We start from the raw sequence: 12103 nt of genomic DNA, 5'->3' as shown, positions 1-12103 counted from the left end.
ATGAATGGTCTGGAGGTGTAAAAATCGCTAGATTGTTTGTCTGTACCTTTTGACCATTTGCAGGTCTAATGCATGCTATGACTTAAATGCAAATTGATTATAATTTATGGAGTGCTAAAGGGATCTCTAATATCTTCAAATATGATTACAGTTTGGCCTGCCTAATCGTACAGTAAATCGAGATGGTCTTATCGACCCGCGGGATGACTAGAGGTGTTTAAAGGCGATTCGCTACCCTTCTCGCCTTGCTTTCCGGAAGGCCTTGACTCGTCGGGGTTGGCAGGAGACTTGCGAGTGTAGTCTTTTCCAGTCTGAGACATTCAAATCATGTCAGTTTTGACGACATAATATTTTAAAAGAAGAATAAATCTTACCTCCTGCTCAACGCCTTTGGCAGCTGTTTCTGGATTGGCATCTTTGTTGAACGCGGCATTAGAATGAGACACATCGCTCGACTACATAACAAAAAAATCACTTTAGTATACGTCTATAACTCTCCCACTTGGGACGAAACACTTACCCCAGCTTCCGCTCCTTCAGCCTCTTCGGGGTACGCTTCCTCGTCCCCCTTCTTCTCCGCATATCCCCTTTTCTGTATACCGACCGATCGATAATATGATGAGGAAGGGTCGTAACCGCGAACGCTCAAGTTGGAGATTGTTCGGGTTCGAAGACGAGGAGGTGCAACGGTGGAGAACTTGGCAGAAGTGGAGGGGATGGTGGCGAGCTCGATCGCTTGCGGGCCCGGGGCGGGGGGGATGATGGGAGTGTGGAGAAGAAGGTTGAAGGTGCGCTTCGCGGAGAGGAACATGGCTGGTATGTGTGGGTTTGTATTACACTACGAGTTGTGGGTTACGTTCACAAGACAGATGATCGAGAAATATCAAGCTTATATATCGATCTGAAAAAGACTTTGTGGAGGATGATGGAGCCATGGAGCCGACGGACGTAGCTCGGGTATGACGTCATTACGTCATTGTTTAATTCGCTCAATCATCATCCAAGGGGCCTCGGCACTCGGCGGCCGCACTTCGGACATCGCCTCAAGCATGTTCATCATTATTTATTATTACCGTCTGCCCCCGTCAAGTCTTCGTCTTCTTTTTCCTTCGTTGGTACCGTTACTTTTGTCCGTCGGTGTCTCCTACTTATCGTATATAAACCTCTCGATAAATAAAAAGCACCCATACATACAGCTACTCTCGTCTCCACTCTCTACGTCCTTCTTTCAATGCGCTGCCCTCCAGTTTGTCTGGTGATGTCTTGGCTTCCCAGCATGATCACAACAGTCTATTTGTCCAAAATTCAGGCAGGAAGACATTCGCTACTCTTCAGTTGTAGTCTACGATCCAGTCATTTGCGATTCTCAGAAGCCGACTTGTTGATAAAGTTGTACCGATATATAATGGAACAAGGGAACTGACTGTTTGGGGAAAAAACATCGAGGTTCGTGCGACACGATGCAAGCAAAAAAAGAAAGAGTAATAAGGGAACGACATATGTATATTCAGAGACCCAAAGTGAACCAAAAAACGTAACTTCAATGCCTATTTTACTTTTTCACCTTCTTCTCTTCAAAGGTGCTCCAGCTCTATTATTCCTCCTCACCTCCCTCGTCCTCTCCATATCTCTCTTCTCCATCTCCTCCATCGTCAACTCCACCAAAACCGGTCCAAACTCTTCCCTTTCCCACCAATCCCTCCACACACCTACCAATGCTTTCGCTCCTCCCTTTTGGTTCACATTTACCCTCGGCTGTGCTGTTCCCTTTTCCCACTTGGCTTGTTCGACAGGATGGGTCGCGGCAAAAAGGTCGAGATCGAGCGCGTCGCGTTTATGTTTTAAGAGTTCTTCGGTGATGGCACATGTGATGGCCGGGATGGCTTCGCCGGTGAGGCCGAGTTCGGTGCAGTAGTGTTTGGCGAAAAGAGATGGTGGAAGGGGAGAAGAAAGGTCCCATTCGATGCGGTCGCGCAGGAGGTAAGAGTAGATTTGGACGTCGAGCTGATGGCATGTTTTAGCCTTTCCACTGAGGTAGGGGAGGAAAGGAAACTCACGTTGACGATGATACGACAATCGGACTCTGCCCAATTTCGTTCCTTTCCGTCTTTTCCCTCCCTCTCTCTCTTCCTCTTTCTCGATCTCTCCTTGTCCTCTTTCTCACCTTGTTCTTGTTCCTGCTCCTGATCCTCTTCCGGTTGTCGTTCCTTGGACTTATCATCTCCATCTTTATCCCCATCTCCATTTTCAACTGCATCATCCATCACCTCCTCAACCTCTTCATCACTCCAAACCACATCATTCTCCGTTACCTCTTCATTCGTCACATCAATCTCCGCCGCATTCTGATTTTCCTCGATCTGCTTTTCAATTAAATCCTGGATTCTTTGCGCATAAGGCGAGATTGGGATCCCGATATCTTCGCAAAAGATGATTGAGAATTGGTATGGTGTGATGAATGGCTCGTTCAAATTCCATAGGAAACGGTCTCGGATTTTCAGACCTTGTTGGTCAGGATGAGTAGATTGAACATCGAAATCGATGGTTATGGGGATAAGCATCTCGGGCCGTTCGGCTTCTTTTGACAATTCATCTTCTGACCTGTTGAAAGAGAGAACGACAACCAGATTTTTGTCAAATATGATCCCTGACAATTTCCCATGGGAGAAAAGGGACGTACCTGTAAACATGTTTGGTCACACCGGCAACCTGGCTTCTCACCCTATCTCCAGGGGTCCTATCGCCCAACCACGTCCATCCCCTATCCAATTCCTCCATCTTCCTTCTTAATTTCCCCGCTCTCATAGCCGCCTGATGTTCAAGTCCACCCACAACTAACGGTGCCGCGCTTTCCCTCCGACTCCCCCCGGCAGCGCGCCTTCGCCGTGAACCGTAATCTACATCATCCGGATCAGAAGCCGGTTCCCCAAAATCATCCTCCTCTTCTGAAAAATCTTCATCATCCGAAGCCTTTTCGGCATAGTTCACCACTCTTCCCCTTCTGCTTGATCCGAGTCCTGCCCCGGTTGCTGCTGAAGCGGCCGTCATGCGTCTAGAGGAGGGAAAGGGAGCGGGCGAGTCGAACCGCGGGGTGCTCGTTCCACTGCCTGACAATCTACCATATCCTGGTGTATTGAAGCCCCCGCTAACAGGCATCTCCTTATCCAACTCTGCCAAGAACGCTTTCCTCTCCTTTGGCCCGCCTGACACGCGTTCAGGCTGTATCAGTCCGGTCACCCCGGTTCTCAACCTTGACGGATAAGTCGTGTAAAGCGCTTGGGTCGTGGGCTGGGTAGACAGTGATGGGTCGGTTGTCTTTTGGCCTGGCGGAGGGAGAAAGAAGGGACATGGTCCGGGAGGATATGTCTGGGGATGTTGATATACGGCTGCTTGGTGGGAGAGGACTGGGACTGGGGCCGGAGATGGAGCCGGGCGTGTCGACGTATAGGAAGTGCGGTTTGTGTAGGTGTTTTGGATAGACGGGGTAGATACCCGTGTCCGCGTTGAGTACGCCATTTCGTGGGTGGAAGAGATGGAGAAAAAGATGAAAGATGCCAAGGGCGTGCTTGAACCAAGAGCAGTTGTCGATTGCCCCAGTTACGTGAGGGCTCAATTAAACCATAAGTCTGTGTGAGAGTGGATGGAGTTACTTGGGATCTCCGTGTTACATAAGCATTCCCCACCCATTCCCAGCATTCATCCGTCTCGGTCGGCTTCATGTTCTTGTGATTATCGACTCGCTGTGAATTTCTCTACTCTTTCACTGTCGCCTATACAAAATGTTTACAGGTCTCGTAAGCCCATATCACTCCCATATCATACATGCAAGCGCTCATCTCCTCTACAGATAGAGCACACATCTACCATCTCCGCCATCTCCCCCTCCACCTCCACCTCCGGCTTCACACTTACCCTCTCCTCCTCTGCGCCCATTCTCACAGATTGCCATATTGGCGATTCCATCTGTGTCAATGGCGCCTGCCTTACCGTCACTGAATTCGACTCTGATTCTTTCAAGGTTGGGCTCGCACCCGAGACACTGAAACGCACGAATCTGGGGCAAGTAAAAGTGGGTGACAAGGTTAATTGTGAGAGGGCGATGGCTGCGCATACGAGATTTGGTGGGCATATGGTTCAGGTAAGTAACCCATTCCTTTACTTTTAATGGGGACGGAAGAGCTGAGCATAACGCGGGGGAGTATAGGGCCATGTAGACGGTACAGCGACCATCATTTCCAAAATGCCCGACGGCGACTCTATTCGGTACACTTTCCAGCTCCCCGCTACCACCACGCTTCTCCCATTCATAATCGAAAAGGGGTACATCACCATCGACGGTGCATCACTCACCATCACACACGTGAACGACGCCGAACGGTCTTTTGGTATCATGCTCATCGCGCATAGTCAAGAGAAGTTGACGTTGACGGATAAGAAGGAAGGGGATACTGTAAATATCGAAGTGGATTGTGTGGGCAAGTATGTTTTGGGAAGCGTGGAGAGAATAGAGGGGATTGTGGAGAGGATCGTGGAAAGGAAACTGAAGGAAAAAGGATTATAAAATTATTTTTTTACAGGTGGATCCATGTAAACACATCCACTACTCTTCTATCAAAAACTCTTTGATCTCATCCTTCATCTTCCCCCTCCCTACCTGGCGTCTTTTCACACCTTCATTCACCCAAACAGGTAACAATACAGGCTCATCACCATTCACATTCAAACCCGCCGTTTGGGCTTTTGCCTTTGCCTTGGATACAATTGTCGGAGGAGTCAATGTTGTCAAACATGAATAACATAGCAATGGCGCAAGCGTCTCGATCTCGTCATGCTGAGGCTGTTGTTGTTTGTTGATCGCCGTGGGTTCCGTTTTAGTCGCTAAAAAAGTCAACGCCGTACGGGACTTCCATTCTAGCGCCGAGGGATCCACAGGCCTAGAGAGATAAATCAGCGACTTGTCCTTCCGTCCCCCCCTTCACTCATCGTTACTTACATTTGACAAACAGGGCAATACGGCCTATCCTCCTCCTTCCCAGGAAAGACCAATTTCCCTCCCGTTCTATTGATGGTCGATACCGTCGCAGGATGGCTAGCTCCCAGTCCCGCGATAAAGTTTTCCGTCAACATCTCCAAACTCTTCACCCCTCCTTTCATCTTCCCTGCCGCAGGCGGTGGACCTGCAGAATCCCAGTGCCGAGCGTTGTATGTGAATGAAGAAAGGGAACGGAGGTGGCAATAGATGGCTGCTTCTTTTGCCGTCAAATCCGACATCGGTTTCAGCCATGTAAATCCGATGATCTCCCTTTTTTCTCCTTCCGCTTTCGCTTCTACTTCTGCTTCCGCTTCTGCTTCTGCAGAGCTGATGAGATGCCCGAGAGAAGGGAGAGCCGGTTCGGCACGGACAGCTGCCAATTCAAGAGGAAGTTGCCACCCCCTGCCCAATGCTGTACCGCTGATCAACCTCTCTGCCTGCCTTGTCGACGTTTCTCCCATAAGCACATGGGAGATATGAGGCAGGGTGTGGGCGACAGTGGTTAACAGGGAAGAGAGGATGTGGGAGAGGAGCTGTGGACGGGAAGAAGGAGGGAGGGAAGTAAGGAGGTTACGGAGATGTGTGAGAGGTGTCGTTGGTGATGACGAGGACGAGGACGGAGAGGAAAGAGAGAGAAGAGGGAGAGCATGGTCCTTGAGATCCACAGCCCAATGGGCCGCCGTCTCTTCCTTGTCATCCTGAACAGGCATCCCAGCCACAGCTCTTAACCGGTTTCTCAGCCCTTTATCGAAAACGTCCTCCGCCCTCAGACCCACCCATCCCAACCCATTCTCCCTCCCTTCTATCCACTTCTTCACCTCCTCCATCCTAGATCCTTCACGTTGACCTTGACCTTCATCTCGACGTTCAACCTCACCGATCACACCAGAAAAATCAACATAACATACCCACCCCTTCCTCCATACAGGTTCCTTCTCCCCCTTTGTCTTATCAACCACCCGATCATCACCTTTCCCGATATACCGCCTAGTCAGTAACAGATCCAGGAGAGTCGTAGATCCACATCCTGTGGAGAGAGCGATCAATGCAGACCCAGGTTGGGTGGGCGGGCGATAGCCGGACGAAGCGGCGCTTCTGGATGATGCGGGGGATTTGAGTGGCGGGTGGAGCGATTTGGTGAATCGCGAAAAGACAGCTGCTTCAAAGCATGTCCTTTTTGTCACAATTGCCATATGTTAAGCGAAAGAATGGTCATAGAATATGATATGGTAGGAAGAAAGCGTACTTGCAGAATGTGACATTACGAATGATGTACATGCTCTTTGTTTGACGACATTTCTGGCAGATGGACTTGTCTACTCGACGGACTTGCCTCCGGCCTACCAACAGGTTAAACGTTCCCCGATCAAGTAAAGACAGAGAGTTACTTACGAGGCATGAGCTGCTCCTGCTCTTGGGTATCGTTGTCTCCGCAGGACATTTGGTTTGTTCCCTTTTTTGTATAGTTGGCGAAGAAGTTGTAAATGGAAATTTCAAGGAGCCAAATAACAACCGACGGCAAAACGAAAAGGAAAAAGCAACTTTCAATTACCAAAAAAAAAGGCGGCTAACAGCCAGCAAGTCCCCCGCGACCCGCAGATGAAAAATGTCCCTTGCGGCCTTCTTGCACCTGAAATAATCCTCAGCAAAATCATCTATTCTTTTGCTATTCCCTCCACTTTCCAAGTCCACCCCGGCCCGTATCATCATCACTATCACTAACCGCCATGCCTAAAGATCCTCCGAAACGACGAGGAAGGCCACCTCATGTGTACAAGTCAGCACACACTGTTCCTCCAGTGACAGTAGGGCATATCGGCTCTACTCTCGCTAGCATGACTGCGACTACCATCTCTCCGGAAATTCACACAGCTCAGCAAACAACGCAGATTGACGCTATATCTCATGCTCTGACACTTCATGAAGCTCAAATTCATAATCAATCCTTACCTTCTAATGCTATCGAGGAGCAAGGGAGCGAACCAACAGCAGGGGCAGCAGAAGCAACAACAACAACGACAGCATCAACGGAATCACTTGGGCCGCGAACCCATATAACACCGACTGGGACTTGGGTAGGACTTCCCTTGAATCCACATCGAGCTGCCGAGAGGCAGGCTCTGTGGGATCTTATCGCCTCTTGTGATTATATAGTCGGTACTCCCGTTGATGCAAAGGCAGACCTGAATTTGGAGGCGCTCAATGGTCCCCAAAGTGCAAAACTCGATGCGACGATGAACAATGGGTTCGTAAAGCCCACAAGGCAGAAGAAGATTGAAGGGCCAGATTATTTTTCGCAAGTGATCAATGTAGAAGATATCCCTAGATTCTTTGATGGTTTGGTGAGTTCTTCAAAATATTTATGGCTTTGCTGCAATTTTTGACTTTTCTGACACATTCAATAGCCGCACGATTATAATGTTCTCTCCCGTGCTCGCATGTCTTGTTATTTTCGAATCATCTGGCTCGATCCGCCAGGGCTCATCCCCACGGATATTCGGTCCCGCCACATACTCGTCTCTGTTGATGACATGGCACTCCGAAATAACCCAGCAGGGTACGTCTACAGGATCATGTTCAAATGTTCAGGCTCTTGCATGAGGATGGATGAAGAATTGTGTCATTCCCAACAAGGCAATACAGTCAACGAGTCGAACGGGCCTCCCATTGTCGAAGCTAATGACACTCTTCCGAATGATCAACATGATCAGCCGGGAGAAATCCGAGGTCCCAAAAGCCGCAGGAAGCGCCCAGCTGCTTGCGACTCCATGCTCATGGTAAGTAGTGAGCATCCCCCCTTCTTCCCTTCCATTATCCCAACTCCTCCCCCTTTATCTAGTTCTGGAAAACTTATACCGTATTCACTCCTGCGCAGCTCGAAATGACAGCCCGCCAAGCTGCAAACGGCCAATGCACGATCGTCCGTCGTCGTCCCGAATCTCATCCCGCCGGACCCGCCAACGCGCTTAGGATGTCAGCGTATGTCCGTAGTGTTCTCCATGAGCTCGCGGCTCGGACTGGGATGCCTCATCACCGGCTTCGATATGGTATGTCGGTCGAATTGATAAACTCCTTCCCCTTCTCCTACTTCTCTCTGGCCTCTGAAATGTGGAGTGTGTATGCTGATTCCTTTGGTAGAGTATGAAGAGAGGTTGAGATACGCGCCATATCCAGCCATGTTGGAGATGCATTTACCCCATCGTGCCCCGAAACCCCGGCATTACCCTAGTGTGATAACGACTATCACCAGGAATCAAAAGCCAGATACAGAGGGATCAGGCTACCAAGAAAGCTGAGATTATAAGCGAGAGTAGCATAGAGTTTAGAGTCCACGACTGATTGGTAGGAGAGCAGCATGCGCTGATTTTCTTTTTTGATGCTGCGATAGCTCATTTATGATCTACCGGTACTGTTGTATTATTGCATGTACCCTGTTCCTGCATAATGCAAGTTGATATCTCCAGCGTCGACGTACAATTCTTTGGTGGATGGACGTACTAATTGGCTTATTACACTGCAGCTGTACTCTTCTCTCTGCTTCCTTGCCGTTGTGTTCAACCCAGTCTTCATCACCCCAGCTGTTGGATGTTTAAGTGTCGGAAATCCAGGCTTGACGACGGAGATGTGAACAGCATTCTGCGCGTCCGGCAATTTCGCGAACGTCCGGGCGTCGAGTTGCGTCATCGTTGATCTGATCAGCAGCGAGGCGCCGCAGGGGGTCGGGAACTGCCTCCACTTGTTCTATTTCTGTATTCGACCGCAGGCTTGTTTCATCCCCTGCCCATAGTGCGAGTACTCTAGAGAGCACGCACCCCGGATCTTCCCTCGACCCTTCTGGGGTTCGTCAGAGACTCCGGGTGTTTGTGTGGTCTATGAAGATGGGAATCGTAGAAGAGCTCGGTAACCTCATGTCGTCCCACGTCTTCAGCGCGTGCTCTGCGTCGGTCACTGCATAATGATGCATCAGTCTGGACAACCAGGACACACGGGCTAAGCACTCAATACAAACTGAACAAAGGATCTCCGAATTAAGGGTAACTCAGCCACAACTATTTTGATCATTTTTAATCAGCAATCGGTAACGGCCCGCTGCCACGCAAGGGAGGCTAAAGCTATGCACACTCTCAGGTCTCCGACCTCGCCTATATAAAGCCCACCTTATCCCCTTTCTTTATCCTCTTATTCTTCAGCAACAACGATCTCTTACGTTTCTTAACGACTTGACACCGAAGACATCTATCACAATGGGTGGGTGTCATCTGCCCCCTGCTGCTTGAGGAATTAATTATTGACATCCATACAGGCCTCTTTGACTTCTTCAACAACGATCCTTCCGGGCGAGACGAGGTCTAGTACGTTCCTGGATTTTTCACAATAGTAGTCCTATTATTGTACAAACTAACGGCTTGAAATAGCAACCTCGATCCTAACAACCAGGCCCACAAGTCCAAGCTCTCCCACGAACTCATCGGGTACGTCCACGCCCTGCGTTTTTATCTCTATCCGGTATCTGCCCGCTTGTTGTGAAGCTCATTGACTGATTGAATGCGTCATCAGTGGTGCTGCCGGTTTCGAAGCTATGAAAGCTTATGAAAACCATGTTGCCAGGAACGGCAAGCCTCCTTCCGTACGTTCCACCTTTCCCTTCTAAAACCATGCACATTCAACCGCTGGGAAGTGCTATTGACGAAACGAGACCTCTTGCAGCACGCTATGGCCAAGGAAATTATAGCTGGTTTGGCCGCTGCCGAAGTCGACAAGCTTTTTGAGACGAAGGGTATGTTCCCATACACTCTTTTGACCTTTTCCCCTTGAGATTGGACTGAATACTGACGGGGATATAATTAAAATCGAAAATAGGTCTTGACGGTTGGGACCGAGAGGAGGCTAAGAGGCACGCCAGGGCTCAGGCTGAGCAGGCTCTCGACCAGTCTGGTCATTACTAGACCTTAAGGGCGCAAAAAAGAGGGGTAGCTGTTGAACGCTAGGATAACATTGTTAACATGATATGAAAGAAGGTTATACCAACGTTCTAATGCTGCCGATCATGGACCGATTCTGCAAGCTTGGAGCTCTTGATAAAATGTTTTATCCAGCTTTTTTTCAGGCGAACTTCGTCCTCCCGCATCTAGCATGATATGATAGTTTCATCAAGACCTAGATGCGAATTAAGTATAATGCAATACAACAAACTCCTAAACTCCTGTATCTCAACTCCCTACTCCATTCCACCCTCCTGCTACCTCCTCATCTGACCTTGGCCCACACCTGTGCCGGGCATGGGACTCGCCGACCTACTACTTTCTCCCTTTGATTTTTTCATCAGCGCCGACTGCACATCCGCGCTACCCGGTCTTTTATTCCTATTCGGCGGGAACTGTCTCTGTCCCGATATCGAAGTTGAGGCCGAGGCCGATATCAATGTCCCGCCTCCCTTGCCTCCCCCACCACCAGGACCTCCAGGGGTTGCTCCAGCCGATAAAGGCATTGGACTTGCCGACCGACTAGGCAGGCCTTTCCTCCCACCCCCGCTTCCTTGGACTTCCATACTCGCCGGACGTTGTTTCGAGCTCTGTGTGAATGGCCTACTGCCTGGACCAGCACCGGTAGCAGGACCATGTCGAGCAAAAGGATGGACACCTTGAATGCTACTTCCGCCCCCGCTTCCGGCCCCGACTCCGCCTGGACCCGGAGGAGCAGTGCCCCGACGGGGGGTATTAACCCCTGGAGGGAAACCGCGACTAGGTGGAAGGACAGGTAAGAGGGGTGTACCGGGTGTGGAGGAGCGTCCTCGGCCATGACCCGCGAAAGTGGGGTTGATAGGTGAGATGATATCGGCTGTAGTTGTGCGTGCCGCTCGTTTTCTCTGTTTTGAGGTCGGAAGTTTGAAACAAGAAAAGATTAGCGAAAGAAGAATAACAAGGATGAGTTTTAAATCTTTTGACCTACCCTTCGCTTTTCTTCCGCTTCTCTAACACCGGCTTTTTGACCGCCGGCGTACTACATCCAATCGATCAGATATTTAGGAACGCCAATGAAGAAAAAAAGCAGTACTTACCCCATCCTGTACGGTCCCGGGCTCTAACTTTGCAATCGCAAACGCTTCCTTTGGAAGAGCTTCTATTGGCTCTTGTGATAAGAAAGGCGGAGGTGCAGACGGGTAAAGTACATCGTTTAATAATGGTAACAATGAAGGGTTGTCATTCTTGTATCCAAGTGGTGTTGGGTCTACCAGTACTTCATAAGTACATTTCGCCTATTTTTTTGCCCAACGTGCATTTGTCAAGATGGTTAGTGGTGTGATATCACTCACCAATACAATCTTCAATTAGATGCTGATATCCCTTTTCCATCTTCTTCCTTCCCGGCATATTTGCTGCCTTCTTCTTCGCTCTTTGGAGTGTATCATTGCCATCCGCTCCTGGTTGGCTTTCGTCTCCTGGTAGGTCGGCAAAAGGCCGGACATATGTATTATATAGCGTGTCAAGGTGGAGTAGAGATATGAGATCTTGAGATGAGTGGATCGGTTTTACAGGCGCAACTAATGTCATACAAAAGTCATTAAACCCAGAGAGCTTGTGGGATAAAAAGACACAAAGAAACCGAATGCACTTACCATCCCAATGGGGTAAGATAAGTCTCGCTGTCCCTCTCTTCCTCTCCTTCTCGATCCTTTCATCCCCATCCTTCACCTCTGGTCTCCCAAGCTCAACGCCAGCACCATTCTCCCCATCCATCATCTCTACATCTCCATCCGCCTTGGTAAGATCCCCATTAATACCTTGCGTGTGTGGTGATTTACTGCTTTCACCATTTTGGATGATATTCATGACTTTTTTGGGAGGATGGGTTTGGCGGCACAGAAAGAGGACGGAGGTGGTGTGTTCTGCGCAAGTTGGGATTTGTCGCTCTGGATCGAGTTTTTTTGCGGCTTTTTTTTCTTCTAGCCCTTCGTTCGGTGTATATGGATAGTCTGTGCCCGTTGCCCCTGGGTAAATGCCAGTCGTGGCGTGATGTCAATTATGAAAAAAATAAAAGTGAACGGAAGAATGAGGAATGAGGAACAGTGCA

General features: G+C 49.4%; 8 protein-coding genes and 1 non-coding gene; 4 read left to right on the top strand and 5 right to left on the bottom strand.

Annotated features, from left to right (window-relative positions):
* Positions 1–769, top strand: part of CNAG_03001 (multiple RNA-binding domain-containing protein 1) — a 3227-nt gene extending 2458 nt beyond the window's left edge. Inside the window, exon 4 of the mRNA XM_012192419.1 lies at positions 1–769. This exon is cut by the window's left edge and continues 1233 nt beyond it. Within this exon, the coding sequence (XP_012047809.1) occupies positions 1–21 (21 nt within the window). The 3' untranslated portion in view covers positions 22–769.
* CNAG_03002 (hypothetical protein) lies at positions 32–899 on the bottom strand. XM_012192880.1 has 3 exons: positions 521–899; positions 375–455; positions 32–311 (listed from the first exon to the last, which is right to left on the bottom strand). The coding sequence occupies exons 1-3, from the start codon at positions 809–811 to the stop codon at positions 189–191; spliced, it is 495 nt and encodes a 164-aa protein (XP_012048270.1). The 5' UTR covers positions 812–899; the 3' UTR covers positions 32–188.
* A 215-nt stretch (positions 900–1114) lies between these two features.
* On the top strand, positions 1115–6318 carry CNAG_03004 (riboflavin synthase, alpha subunit). XM_012192882.1 has 4 exons: positions 1115–1446; positions 1512–3794; positions 3848–4138; positions 4205–6318. The coding sequence occupies exons 2-4, from the start codon at positions 3780–3782 to the stop codon at positions 4559–4561; spliced, it is 663 nt and encodes a 220-aa protein (XP_012048272.1). The 5' UTR covers positions 1115–1446; positions 1512–3779; the 3' UTR covers positions 4562–6318.
* Positions 1206–3572, bottom strand: CNAG_03003 (chromatin structure-remodeling complex subunit SFH1). XM_012192881.1 has 3 exons: positions 2681–3572; positions 2058–2601; positions 1206–2004 (listed from the first exon to the last, which is right to left on the bottom strand). Exons 1-3 carry the CDS (start codon positions 3514–3516, stop codon positions 1561–1563), a joined length of 1824 nt encoding a protein of 607 aa, XP_012048271.1. The 5' UTR covers positions 3517–3572; the 3' UTR covers positions 1206–1560.
* On the bottom strand, positions 4566–6715 carry CNAG_03005 (cytoplasmic tRNA 2-thiolation protein 2). XM_012192418.1 has 4 exons: positions 6425–6715; positions 6279–6372; positions 4994–6205; positions 4566–4934 (listed from the first exon to the last, which is right to left on the bottom strand). The coding sequence occupies exons 1-4, from the start codon at positions 6471–6473 to the stop codon at positions 4601–4603; spliced, it is 1689 nt and encodes a 562-aa protein (XP_012047808.1). The 5' UTR covers positions 6474–6715; the 3' UTR covers positions 4566–4600.
* Positions 6694–8496, top strand: CNAG_03006 (hypothetical protein). The gene is made up of 4 exons (XM_012192417.1): positions 6694–7374; positions 7438–7809; positions 7908–8079; positions 8171–8496. Exons 1-4 carry the CDS (start codon positions 6760–6762, stop codon positions 8326–8328), a joined length of 1317 nt encoding a protein of 438 aa, XP_012047807.1. The 5' UTR covers positions 6694–6759; the 3' UTR covers positions 8329–8496.
* On the bottom strand, positions 7279–8632 carry CNAG_12230. The gene is made up of 2 exons (XR_001045579.1): positions 8531–8632; positions 7279–8469 (listed from the first exon to the last, which is right to left on the bottom strand). It is a non-coding gene; the product is annotated as a hypothetical RNA (non-coding RNA).
* Positions 8633–9016: 384 nt separating this feature from the next.
* On the top strand, positions 9017–10228 carry CNAG_03007 (hypothetical protein). XM_012192883.1 has 6 exons: positions 9017–9280; positions 9336–9384; positions 9448–9504; positions 9590–9659; positions 9740–9809; positions 9893–10228. The coding sequence occupies exons 1-6, from the start codon at positions 9277–9279 to the stop codon at positions 9976–9978; spliced, it is 336 nt and encodes a 111-aa protein (XP_012048273.1). The 5' UTR covers positions 9017–9276; the 3' UTR covers positions 9979–10228.
* CNAG_03008 (hypothetical protein) lies at positions 9892–12080 on the bottom strand. XM_012192884.1 has 5 exons: positions 11649–12080; positions 11346–11573; positions 11091–11260; positions 10982–11032; positions 9892–10898 (listed from the first exon to the last, which is right to left on the bottom strand). Exons 1-5 carry the CDS (start codon positions 11860–11862, stop codon positions 10272–10274), a joined length of 1290 nt encoding a protein of 429 aa, XP_012048274.1. The 5' UTR covers positions 11863–12080; the 3' UTR covers positions 9892–10271.
* Between the last annotated feature and the right edge of the window lie 23 nt (positions 12081–12103).

The sequence above is a fragment of the Cryptococcus neoformans genome, chromosome 3 (genome assembly GCF_000149245.1).
Source record: "Cryptococcus neoformans var. grubii H99 chromosome 3, complete sequence".
Taxonomy (NCBI): domain Eukaryota; kingdom Fungi; phylum Basidiomycota; class Tremellomycetes; order Tremellales; family Cryptococcaceae; genus Cryptococcus; species Cryptococcus neoformans.
This window is presented reverse-complemented; position numbering and strand designations above follow the sequence as displayed.